This window comes from Puntigrus tetrazona, chromosome 3 (genome assembly GCF_018831695.1).
Source record: "Puntigrus tetrazona isolate hp1 chromosome 3, ASM1883169v1, whole genome shotgun sequence".
Lineage (NCBI taxonomy): Eukaryota > Metazoa > Chordata > Actinopteri > Cypriniformes > Cyprinidae > Puntigrus > Puntigrus tetrazona.
The window spans coordinates 8,373,713-8,387,118 of NC_056701.1; the positions used below are offsets into that span (position 1 = coordinate 8,373,713).

The following is a 13,406-nucleotide window of genomic DNA, read 5'->3' on the forward strand; positions in this document are numbered from 1 at the left end:
ACTTTACAAGGCCTTTATTAACCTCTTGGAGCCGAGTAAAGTTTGTTTTATGATTGCTGCAAGATTTCTGAGCTCCAAAATCTCCCATTTGTTAAAATTACAAAGCTTAGAAGACACAGGTTTTTTTTGATAATTTAAATGTGTTTCTCTGCATATCCTATACAGCTAGGGTAACTTGAAGGTGAGAAAATCATGGGGTAGTGTATTTATTTTTTGGTTTATTATCCCTTTACCTTGTATTTTTAACCATGCCAAGTCCTCACTGGACTGGTGGGCAATTAGCTCCTGATTAAAGCGATAGCTGCTGAATAATGACTGAAAGGACTTCATAAAGAGAATGATTGATGATATATTCCTGTAGGTAGACAGGGATCAGCCGAGTTTCAACTAATGCAAGCTCAAATAACGTGACTTGTCTGTTTTAGCACGGTTTATCTCTATTCCCCTTAGACCTGAAGAGGCTGAAAGAGGAGAGTCGAGAACTAAATGAAAATGAAGAGAAGTACCTGATTGAGAGAAATCCTGAAACCCTTAAAGAACACACGAGAGATCCCACTGAAGAGAAAGCTTTCACCTGCAAGCACTGTGGAAAGTTTTTTACTTGTGAAGGAAACCTTTTAAAGCACACACGGGTTCACACCGGAGAGAAGCCATATGCGTGCAATCAGTGTGGAAAGAGTTTCTCTGAAAAAGGAAGTCTTTAAATCCACATGAGGATTCACACCGGAGAGAAGCCTTTCACCTGCCAACAGTGAGGGAAAGGTTTCAGACAAAAAGAAAGGCTCAAAGTCCACATAAGAATTCACAATGGAGAGAAGCCTTATACATGCACTCAGTGTGGGAAGAGCTTCACCGAGAAAAGGACACTTTGTAAGCCACTTAAGGATGCATACTGAAGGCAAGACTTACATCTGCCAAGAGTGTGGAAAGAGCTTCTTTCAAAAAAGAAACCTAAAACTTCACATGAGCGTTCACACTGGAGAGAAGCCTTTCTCCTGTGAACAGTGTGGGAAGAGTTTCACACAAAGAGGATGTCTTAAAGTCCACATGAGAATTCACTCGGGAGAGAAGCCTTTCAGCTGCCAACGGCCCGGAGGTCTCCATGTGTATCACCATCGTTTTGATAGGAGTGCAATGTAAACAGGGACTCTTGTCTTCATTCATAGGCTGTGGCACTGTTCTGAGTTCTGGAGGTTAGCTTCAAAACTGACTGAACACCTGAAGAGCTTGAGATCAAGGTGTAACTATGCATACTAGAAACTTTCAGCCAGGCGTTTTGGAGCTGCTTGGAGCTAAACTCTGCAGTCCGCTGGCCTACTGGTTAACTGACGACTGCTCAAGGTCGAGTCCTGACGCACAATCCTACGCCAATCCCAGCTGTCCTAGATGAAAGATTGGCATCGTAAAATAATTGTGGCTTTTTCTGTGATCGTGGCTCCTAAAAGGTGGTTTAAAGATAGCCGATGACACAGAATGATCACACGTTCAAAGCAACGTGGCGCTAAAACATAAAACCGCTCACCTCAAGTTCTTATCTGAACTGTAACTGCTGAAGTGTTATTTATCATGCTCTTTTGTTTATAGCTAGGACTCACATTTCGATTTCCTACATTTACATGGGATATACCGCCCGAGTCCGGCCAAGCTGCCTTTATCCCTACTTCTACCAAAGTGCCTCATATTACTGTGTCGATTATTACAATAGTTCAGTTTTGAGTGTAATGGCGAAATCCATTTATAGTACAGTCTGATCACATTTTGGAGAGACGAATTCAACATGGGGTTTTGTGGTCGTTCTTGTTATTTCCAATGAACTCCATTGGTGGCGACAGAACTTATGACCGTAGTTGTTTTTGGGAAACTCACAGCTGATCAGATCAGACCTCAGTTATGTATTTATTTTTACAGATGCTCTCTGCTGTTTTATATTTATTATAAAAATATAATATCACTTTTAATAAAATTAGAACTTTGATTAATATTAATGTTGTGTAAAGGCATTGTCTGCTGGTTTATTTACTTCTCAGTACACCACATTAAGTATGTGATTGAGTACGTTAAGGTTATCGTGACCACACTTGTACGTCTGCATAACATACCAGAAAAACAATAGTATATAATAATGTGTGCACTGACAGTATCAACAAAACATGATTTTTAGAAATGAAACAAACATGATGCTCATTCTGCCTTCTCGTCCTAATCAGGTTTGTGTGAATGACACTGAGCACCTTGTCTATATATACAGTATATATATTATTTAAAAGCTGCTTGTGGTGGGCTTTGGTTCAGATGTTGGTATAATAATTATATCAGTTAATGAAATTAAAGTGTTTAACTGTAAATTTGAGTTAAAACCGTAAAGCTAAAAACGTTGTTACAGTATTTTTACAGTAGAAGTCTGGCAATCACAGCTGACGGCTTTTCCTCTTAATGTTACAGATTTTTTTTTTACAGTGAGAATATATACGTTTTCATCACATAGTGATTATAAAATGTAGTTTTCATACATATATTGTGTCCCTTTCTAAATAATTAATTTTACAACACATTTGTATCCCTCTCAAATTTGTGAAAGTTGCACATTCTTTTCTAAATAAAATCAAACGACAAAGATACCTGGTCAAACTACTAACTGGCACTAATAGTTAAACAAGAAGATGAGATAAACAACAGGAACAGCAATGTTATCAATCAATCAATCAATCATTTTTATTTATATAGCGCTTTTAACAACACAGGTTGCATCAAAGCACTGTACAGTATAATGACAGGGATATATAGTGACGAGAGTGACCAATTTCTTATTAAATGCAGAGACGGTCTCTGTAGTCAATTCAACGATAGTCACTAGAAGTTAAGTGTCCCCAACCAAGAAGACAGAGGCGACAGCGGCAAGGAAACAAAACCCCATGCATACAGAATGGAGAAAAAAAACCTTGGGAGAAACCAGACTCAGTTGGGGTCAGTTCTCCTCTGACCGGACGCCCAGCACTTAACTTCCAGTTCAATTTTAAACGCTGCTGTGTCAGATAGTGTAAATGACTTAGTGTGTGCGTGTGTGTGTGTGTGTGCATCAGGATCTGGTGATCTGTCGACGGGCGCATCTAGGTTTTCTGGTCTCTGATGAACATAATCTCTGGGTGCTGATCCACCATCTAGTCTGGATACAAACTGTGAAAACAGATTGAGAAAGAAACAGGACTAATATTAGCGTAGATGCTATTCTTTTACGATGTCACAAGTACATCGTATTTTAGGAGTAGTGTTCTGCCCAGCAAATCTAAGTAATGCAGCCTAAAAATCCTTTAACGGATTTGAATAATAAAAGGTGTGTTGGTGTGTTATGTGTAGGCTAAGTTAAAAGATGTGTCTTTAATCTAGATTTAAACTGGCAGAGTGTGTCTGCTTCCCTAACAGAGTTAGGGAGATTGTTCCAGAGTTTAGGTGCTAGATAGGAAAAGGATCTGCCACCCGCAGTTGATTTTGATATTCTAGGTATTATCAGATGGCCAGAGTTTTGAGAACGCAGCGGACGTGCAGGACTATAATGTGATAAGAGCTCGCTCAAGTATTGAGGAGCTAAACCATTCAGGGCTTTATAGGTAATTAATAGGATTTTAAAATCTATTCGATGTTTGATAGGAGCCAGTGCAGTGTTGACAGAACCGGGCTAATATGATCATACTTCCTAGTTCTAGTAAGGACTCTGGCTGCTGCGTTTTGGACTAGCTGAAGTTTGTTTATTAAGCGTGCAGAACAACCACCCAATAAAGCATTGCAATAATCATAAAACGCATGAATTAATATTTCTGCATTAGAGGTTGAAAGCATAGGTCGTAATTTAGATATATTTTTAAGATGGAAAACGCAGTTTTACAGATGCTAGAAACATGATTTTCAAAGGAAAGATTGCGGTCAAACAGCACACCTAGGTTCCTAACTGATGATGAAGAATTAACAGAGCAGCCATCAAGTGATAGACTGTGTTCTAGATTATTATATGTGGGGTTTTAGGTCCAATTATTAGCACCTCTGTTTTTCAGAATTTAACATTAAGAAGTTACTCATCATCCAGCTTTTATATCGACTATGCATTCTGTTAGATTCTCAATTTGGTGTGTATCACCAGGCTGCGCTGAAATATAGAGCTGAGTATCATCAGCATAGCAGTGAAAGCTAACACCATGACTCCTGATAATATCTCCCAGAGGTAACATGTAAAGGTTGAAAAGTAACGGTCCTTTGAAAAGTATACGAAGAATGATTTCAGAAATATATGATTAAGTATGATAACACAGTAATTTTTTTTATCCTGCTTATCTTGATTTTTACGAACATTCAGACTGTGTCCTAATAGTCTACATCACAGTGAATCATTGCCCGCCATTGAGTTCATCACTAAGCAAATGCATGCAGTTATCGGGTGCATTAAATACATTTATAAATACAAATTTAAAGCATATATATATATATATATATATATATATATATATATATATATATATATATATATATATATATATATTTTTTTTTTTTTTTTTTTTTTTTTTTTTTTTTTTAACCAAGAAGTTAACTCTGATTGTTTGTATTTGAGTGTGTCTGCACGCTGACTTTAGCGAGTGAATGAGACTTTTATTTTGGAGGGTGCTCTGACGTCATCAGCCCGCGCCGCGCTTCTGCTCTGTTGTGATGGAGCTGAAGAAAGGTTTGTGTTTCGAGCAGAGTTCTGTAACATCTCTCACAGACACGGGTCATGGTTAGAAGGGTTCAGTCAGGCGTGGGTGAATGGGTTTACTCCACACTTTTGATACTTAGCAACAAGAAGTGTTTTCTTTGTCCAGAAGCATTCCTTATATGTTCTTAACTCCCTTTATCTTTTCTAAGTACGTATATTTTGGCGTGGATACAACACGTGTCATCTTTAGTTTCATTGTCTAGAGGGTATAACTGAAGATGTCTTTATAAACCATTGTATTCTGGAATAAACTTTGGAGTAAGGAGAAGGATATATAGGTCTCTGTGTGTCTCTCCCTCTGAGGTCGAGTTAGAGTTATTCTCCGAGAAGAGCGGGACCTTAAAAGATGTTAATTATTTAACAACCATATTTATTTCTGTGGCGCTTTATTTAATTCAGATCGTCTCAAAGTTCTCAGATATAAAGCAGATCTACAGGAGGCAGTATATAGAGCTGAATCTTCTCATGTGTGTGTTTCTAGTGGCCGGAGACTAAAGAATCAAATCACTGCTAAATCCACTGGAAAATATTAACAAACAAACATTTGTTTGAATAATTTTTTTCTCAGCGTATATTTTTTATATGTTATTCTTTCCATCAGTTTCTGTTCGTAGATGCATGTTTCGTTCAGTATGTTAAATAACATAAAAATAAAAATAAAGTCCAGAGCTGTCGTCACAGCACAGTCACGTGACCGAGAGAGGAGTCACGTGGTGCCGGAAATAAAGTGCGCAGCTGTTTATGAAGGATCTGTTCTTCACTGACACAGGATCAAAACACTGCTATTAAAGAGAGTCGCGCGGAAATAAACGTCTGATTTAATCGAGTGATCATCGACATGACGCTGAACAGAAACCATCACCCGAACGGAGGAGTCCTGATTCAGGCCGGAGAGAGGTAGAAACTAAACCAACACCACAACTAACTAACTAACTAAACTAAACCACGACAATAACACCGCATCGGAGCGTTTACACGACACACACACACACACACACACACACACACACACACACACACACACACACACACACACACACACACACACACACACACACACACACACACACAGAGACACACACACACACGTCGTTATATATTAAGGGTGTTTTTCACAGTAAACACATGGAGAGCTGTACTCCTCTGCTTCATCGTCTTGCTGTCTCTCAGACTGATTGTAAATCGATGTAATGTTAGGATTCAGAGTCTGTTCTTACGACGTCTGGTTTAAAGAGACAGTTCATCCAAACATAAACATCCTGTCAGGAATTATTCATCCTCATATTGTCCCACTTCCAGGGTTCATCTTCAGAGCTCAAATGAAGAGATGTAACTCAGCTTACAGGAACACATCAGTATCAGAGATTCACAGAAACCACATTATTCAACCATTTCTTCTCTTCTGTGCCGTTCTCCTGTTTTTATATTTTGTGGTTGAACCTCTGATGATAAAGGGACTCTTTTAAAGATGTCTGTGATTGAACGGGATTTAAAAGCTCTTGAAATTAAACAAAAAGATCTACATTTGGGAAAAAACAGCAGGAGCCAAGAATGCCACACAGATTTCTTTCATATAATCAAAGGTGCTTTTTAGAAATAAATATCAGACTAAAACACCTTTTACCACCTTTTTTTTTATTGAACATTTACTTCTACACTATTTTTTTTTTTACTTATTATTTATTTTACACATGCAGATTATACGTGTGTGTATAAAGATGGGCTTTAAAAGCTCTAGTCCTTCCCATTAACTAACCAGCTGTCGTTGATTCCTTACTAATTGTTTAAGAAAACTTATTTGAACAATTGATGTGTGTCCTGAAGAAGACTTGGGAGTCAAAACCATTTGATCTTCATTAATAATTGTAAAGATTTGGCCCAGGTGATTAAAGGCTTTATTACTACTTCAAGGAGAAACCTGTCTTTTATTTAGTGTCTGAAGATGAACGGAGGTCTTTGAGACGTGAAGGTAATACTGACAGGGCTTGTTTAAGATCAGATGATCGCGGGCAGACGCTGAGAAATAAGGGATTTCTGAAGGAAATGTAGAAACTGTGTTGAGAAACTGTGGTGCTGTTCTGGGAACAGATGTGTGACCTCACTTCCTGTTTTCAGCATCTTACGAGAATGCAAGAACGTCGAGCTTTCCTTCAGTGACATCACACCCAAAAATGAGCTGTTCAAGGGGACCAAGAAGGGCTCTGTGTACCTCACCCAGTACCGGGTAAGACCTGTCAACTAATCCTCAGTCTATCTAAACACAAACCACAGCATCTTAACTGAATACAGCTTAACTAATCCAAGCATTTTATCTAACCCATAATACAATTTAACGTGGCTAAATCATAATATATGCTACTACAGTTTAACCAACGTTTAACCCAACTGATCACATCTTCACTAATAAACTGTCCTAATACCTTTTAACTAACCTATATTCCTCTCCAATACATTTGAACTAATCCTTAGCATATTCAAGTACAAGTTAACTGATCTAAAACCCACCCAAAACACCTTAACTATATATTCAAATACTGGTTAACTGACCTATAACTCATCCCCAAATTAGTTTAATCCAAATTACTAATCCAAGTACAGGTTAACTGAATTATAACCCACCCAAATCCTCTTATCTAATCTGTAAATTATCCAAATACAGCTTAATTTATTAGTAACCCAACCAAAATCAATTGAACTAACCCATAACTCACCAAAACATTTCTTAAGTAATGCATAACCTACCTTATCCTTAACATATCCAAATATAGTTAAACTAATTAGTAACTCAGCTAAAACATATTTTAACTAATCCATAACCTATTCAAACAAACTACCCAATAACTAATCTTAACTAATAACCTAAACACGGGTTAACCCGCCCCAAACATGGGTTGATCAGTCCATCACACTCAAACACAGGTTAACCGATCCCGGACTCGCCCACACACGGGTTAACTAGTCCCAGGCAGACGCGGGTTAATCAGATGGTGTGTTTCAGATGGTGTTCATCTGCAGCACGATGAAAGAGAAGTTCTGCTCCTTCATGTTCCCGTATTATCTGATGAAGAACTGCAGCATCGAGCAGCCGGTGTTCGCTGCCAACTACATCCAGGGCTTGATCAAAGCCGAGGCGGGAGGTACGCCACGTTACCCAGCATGCACCTGCCACCTGACGTTTACTGTGCTCACGCTCGTGTCTCTCTCTCTCAGGTGGATGGGAAGGTCAGGCTAACTTTAAGATGTCTTTCCCAGCGGAGGAGCCATTGAGCTGGGACAGCACCTCTTCAAACTGGCCACCAACGGTCAGGAAACACTGAATCAATGATTCCTCCAGTCACTGTATTACTGATTACTGATTGGCTGGAAAATATGCACCTAATATGAGTCACTGGTTCACTCGGGCACCGGTTCACTGAAGGCTGTGTGATAATTGACCAGTGCTGGACTGCTTTTGACACTTAAGGAAGAATGGTTTAATAAGTGTGTGTGTGTGTGTGTGTGTGTGTGTGTGTGTGTGTGCCACAAGCAGCATCTCGAGCTCCTCCAGCTCAGAATGGAGCGTTTGGATTGGCCGCAGGGATGAACGGATACGCCAGTCCAGCCATGCCACAGCCGTACCCGTACCCATATCCCAGCATGCCACAGGCCGGGTACAACCCCTACCCACAACCCCCTGCTGCAGGTACAGTCCGAATCTGGAGAATCACACGCATGACTTCAGAACGGGTCAAATGACTGTGTGTGTGTGTGTGTGTGTGTGTGTGTAGGTGTGTATCCCAGCGCTCCTATGTACATGGCTCCTCCTCCTCCATACCCCGGACCTCCTCAGAACTGGTGCCCTCCTCCAGGTAAACTCTCTCTCTCTCTCTCTCTCACACACACACACACACACACACACACACACACACACGTGTTCAGTCCGGGTCTGTGGCTCTGGTCACATGATCTCATCTGTGTGTGTTTCTCAGTGGCTCCTGGAAACACTAAAGCAGCAGAAGCAGCCAGCAGCGCCTTCTACAACCCCAGCAACCCTCACAGCGTCTACATGCCCATGGTGAGACACACACACACACACACACTTACACACACACTCAGTCACTTACACACACGCACACGCACACACACTCAGTCACTTACACACACGCACACTCACACACACACACACACACACACACTCAGTCACTTAGTCACACACACACACACACACACGCACACACACTCAGTCACTTACACACACGCACACTCACACACACGCACACTTACACACACGCACACACACACACTCAGTTTAGTTAGTTTTATTTGAATCTTATATTCTTTTAGTAAAATCGATCTTGAATGGATCAGAGAGAAAGAAACTTCACTATAAAAGTTTGGTTTAACTTGAGTTTTTGACAGAAATTCATCATTGCATAAAAAAACCCCATCATCACTATAAACTTTCATCTGATGAAAACGTTACTTATATAATGATCATTCTGTATGAAATCATATACAGGAAAAAAACACTTAGCATATGTATATTTTATTAAATATAATCACTAGATTACTTGAGTACCGAAATAATCCATAGTTACAGTCCTAGATTAGTTCAAAGATTTCAGAATACAGCAGTATTGAGACATTAGTATTTATTTGTTGTCTCTTCTCATGTAGTCACCTCACTAGTGTTAATAATCAGTGATATAACTCATAATAATGTGTGGTATAGCTCTTCTTCTTCAGGTCATACGTTCATGAAAGATTCAATAATTCAGCTGTTAAAGCTGTTAAAGCTCTCAGTCAGGGCAGGCTTCTCTACTTCAGCTCAGGATTGGTTTTCTTGAATCAGTTCCTGCTGTTTGTTGTTGATTCAGGACCAGCCTCCTCCGTATTACCCTCCTGAGAATCCAGAGAAGAAGAACAACTGAAGGACGACGATCCCATCACCTTTTACTCTTAGTCTGATTAATACTTCTATTTCTGCCTACTCACTTTTTAATCCTGTGTGTGTGTGTGTGTGTGTGTGTGTGTGTGTGTGTGTGACGCTGAACTCTTCTGTAAATTCCTTTTGATAATATATTAATCATCCCTGATAGCTGGCAGTGGGTGAGGCTGATAGAGTTGATGTAGACGGTTGAATAAAGCTCTATATTCTGTCATTGTTCTTGTGTTTCTATTCAGATCATCTTTAATATCACAGAGTCCATTAAAATCATCTAATTAATTATACAGCGTCTGTAAAAAATAGATTTATCAAATTGTTTTAGCTAATAAGAGACGCATAAAAACAATTCTTACTTTTATAGAGATGTGTTTGGTTTGATGTGATCAAGCGTCGTTTGGCTGGATGATGAGACGTCTAAAGTGTGTAAAGAAGAGCTTCACTAGACTTTAAAAACCTCCAGAAACATAACAGCAGCCAAGACTGCCTTGAAAAACTTCAGGAAAAAGTAAAGGCATGATGCGGTCACTACACACACGTGGATGTTCTGTCAAAATTAAATTATACTGTTATGTAAGATGTTATGATGTGTGTGTGTCTGTGTGTGTGTGTGTGTGTGTGTGTGTGTCTGTGTGTGTGTGTGTGTGTGTGTGTGTGTGTGTGTGTGTGTGTGTGTGTGTGTGTGTGTGTGTGTGTGTGTGTGTGTGTGTGTGTGTGTGTGTGTGTGTGTGTGTGTGTGTGTGTGTGTGTGTGTGTGTCTGTCTGTGTGGGTGTGTCTGTCTGTGTGTGTGTGTGTGTGTGTCTGTGTGTGTGTGTCTGTCTGTGTGTGTGTGTGTGTGTGTGTGTGTGTGTCTGTCTGTGGGTGTGTCTGTCTGTGTGTGTGTGTGTGTCTGTGTGTGTGTGTGTCTGTGTGTGTGTGTGTGTGTCTGTCTGTGGTGTGTCTGTCTGTGTGTGTGTGTGTGTGTGTGTGTGTGTGTGTGTGTCTGTGTGTGTGTGTGTGTGTGTGTGTGTGTGTGTGTGTGTGTCTGTCTGTGTGTGTGTGTGTGTGTGTGTGTGTGTGTGTGTGTGTGTGTGTGTGTGTGTGTTTCAGTAGTGATTTGGGGAGAGGACAAATATTCCAAAACTATCGGAAAATACGAGTATCAGCTGCACAGTTACTAGAAACTTGTAGCTTGTAATTTATACCATTTTTATACATGCAAAAAAAAAAGTATAGACATTTCCAACTCTGACTTTGAACCAGTTCCGAGGAGTGACCCGTATGGGTTTGAAAGCTTGTGATTGGCTGTGGCTCATCACGTGACTTTCATCAGCACTATTAGTTTGTGATAATAATCTGGTGATCATTTAGTTTAGAGAGCATGAAAACAAATCTTTGATGCGCCCCAGAGAGAGAAAGTAGAGGATACACCAGCAGTCAAACGTTTCAGAACAGTATGTATGTCTGCATTTATTTAATACATATTGTTATATATTTATTGCGATTTTTGCTCGGCGTCACGTGATCCTTCAGAAATCATACTAATACTGATTTACTGCTCAAACATTTCTTCTGTTCTGTTCTTGCTGCACTTTGTATCAAATGCAGCAGAAAAGACTTTAAAAGACATCAAAAGTCTTACTGTTCAGAAACCTTTGACTAATGGCGAGGATTGGAGAAAAAGCAGTGAGGGGTCAAACAGTTCGCGCTATAAACCAGTGTTTATTAAAATAACACGACATCAAGCAGCTGAGTCTGAATCACACAAAAGAAGAGGTTTTCCTCGCGGTCCTCTACTCTACTGGAAGTCAACACGCCGCGGAGGATTCTGGGTAAGCGGGGGATTCAGGGCTCGTCCTGCAGGAACCACACCTCGTTCCGGCGGCCGTAGGGTTTGATGGGCGGGTCGTACATGCAGCACAGGTACTGTTTGCGCAGGAAGGGGGCGGAGTCTCCCAGCGTACACGTCAGTCGTGAGGCTTCCGCGCGAAACTCGCTCTCTCCCGGGAAACCCCCGAAGCGCCTGCAGGGGGAGACAGAGCCTGAGCTTAGCGTGTGCTTAGTGTGTGCTTAGTGTGCGCTTAGTGTGCGCTTAGTGTGTGCGCTTAGTGTGTGCTTAGCGTGTGCTTAGTGTGTGCCTAGTGTGTGCTTAGTGTGTGCTTAGTGTGTGCTTAGTGTGTGCTTGAAGACAACGAAACCAAAGTCTTATCCTCGAGGGACTTTTCTGGATGTGATGTAATCAGTGCTGTTCATGTTCTGAGGAAAGCTAAATATCTTCATGCTTAGCCTGAGCTTAGCGTGTGCTTAGCGTGTGCTTAGTGTGTGCTTAGTGTGTGCTTAGCCTGAGCTTAGTGTGTGCTTAGCGTCTGCTTAGCGTGTGCTTAGCGTGTGCATAGCCTGAGCTTAGTGTGTGCTTAGTGTGTGCTTAGCGTGTGCTTAGTGTGTGCTTAGCGTGTGCTTAGCCTGAGCTTAGTGTGTGCTTAGTGTGTGCTTAGTGTGTGCTTAGCGTGTGCTTAGTGTGTGCTTAGCGTGTGCTTAGTGTGTGCTTAGCGTCTGCTTAGCGTGTGCTTAGCGTGTGCTTAGCGTGTGCTTAGTGTCTGCTTAGCGTGAGCCTAGTGTGTGCTTAGTGTGTGCTTAGTGTGTGCTTGAAGACAACGAAACCAAAGTCTTATCCTCGAGGGACTTTTCTGGATGTGATGTAATCAGTGCTGTTCATGTTCTGAGGAAAGCTAAATATCTTCATGGTCTCCTGAAGAGGAACCGAGGTGAACTAAACATCTGTTTACACCAAGGATGATAACTATAAAGATAAAGAAATGAGAGCGTGAAAGCTCCAAATAATAATTACATAATATTATTATATAATAATTAAACGTCTAAAATGATCTTTATCTCTATGTTTTTGAGAGGAGTGTTTGAACAGATGACTCTGTCGTACCTCGCTCAGATTCCAACAATCTTATATTGTTTTGAAAGTATTTTAATAGTTTTCTCATTCTTAACGTGTTTGTTCCAGCTGATGAACGATACAGATATTAACACCCAATGAGAATCTGTTTGCAGCGCTCTGATTGGCTGAAGCGCGGGACGTACAGCACGTAGACGGTCATGCCGGGCCGCTCCTCGATCCGAATGGACGAGTCGGTCGGGTTGGGCGGGCTGATCTGGAAGGAGACTGGGATACGCAGAGCGGCGACCAGCCGGCGGTTTAACGAGCCGTCGTCACGCGGGAACACGGTGAAGATGATGGGGACAGGTGTGTTCATCACCTCACCTGCACAAACACAACAATCTGATTGGCTGAATCTGTTCACAGCGCTCTGATTGGCTGTGGCTTACCTTGTTCGTTGTCGCCGCTCATGTAGTCGAGAAGCTTTCGCTGAAGATCACCTGACACCTGGTCAAAGCTCCGCCCCTCCAGACTCACACAAACATGCTTACACGCATCATAGCGGCGCACCTCATAACTCACCCCATCCTGAGAGAGAGAGAGAGAGAGAGAGAGAGAGAGAGAGAGAGAGAGAGACAGAGAGAGAGAGAGAGAGAGAGAGAGAGAGAGAGAGAGAGAGAGAGAGAGAGAGAGAGAGAGAGAGAGAGAGAGAGAGAGAGAGAGAGAGAGAGAGAGAGAGAGAGAGAGAGAGAGAGAGAGAGAGAGAGAGAGAGAGAGAGAGAGAGAGAGAGAGAGAGAGAGAGAGAGAGAGAGAGAGAGAGAGAGAGAGAGAGAGAGAGAGAGAGAGAGAGAGAGAGAGAGAGAGAGAGAGAGA

The 13,406-nt window shown here is 41.2% G+C and overlaps 1 protein-coding gene and 2 pseudogenes across 1 annotated transcript in view; 2 read left to right on the plus strand and 1 right to left on the minus strand.

Annotated features, from left to right (window-relative positions):
- Window positions 1–248: 248 nt before the first annotated feature.
- Window positions 249–1,140, plus strand: LOC122341284 (annotated as a pseudogene).
- A 4,297-nt stretch (window positions 1,141–5,437) lies between these two features.
- On the plus strand, window positions 5,438–9,879 carry LOC122329320 (annotated as a pseudogene).
- Window positions 9,880–11,351: 1,472 nt separating this feature from the next.
- Window positions 11,352–13,406, minus strand: part of LOC122329328 (heme-binding protein 1-like) — a 3,627-nt gene continuing 1,572 nt past the window's right edge. Inside the window, exons 2-4 of the mRNA XM_043225569.1 lie at window positions 12,982–13,120; window positions 12,736–12,916; window positions 11,352–11,665 (exon numbers count right to left, since the gene is read on the minus strand). Coding sequence (XP_043081504.1) covers window positions 11,488–11,665; window positions 12,736–12,916; window positions 12,982–13,120 — 498 coding nt within the window. The 3' untranslated portion in view covers window positions 11,352–11,487. The remainder of the gene's footprint in view (window positions 11,666–12,735; window positions 12,917–12,981; window positions 13,121–13,406) is intronic.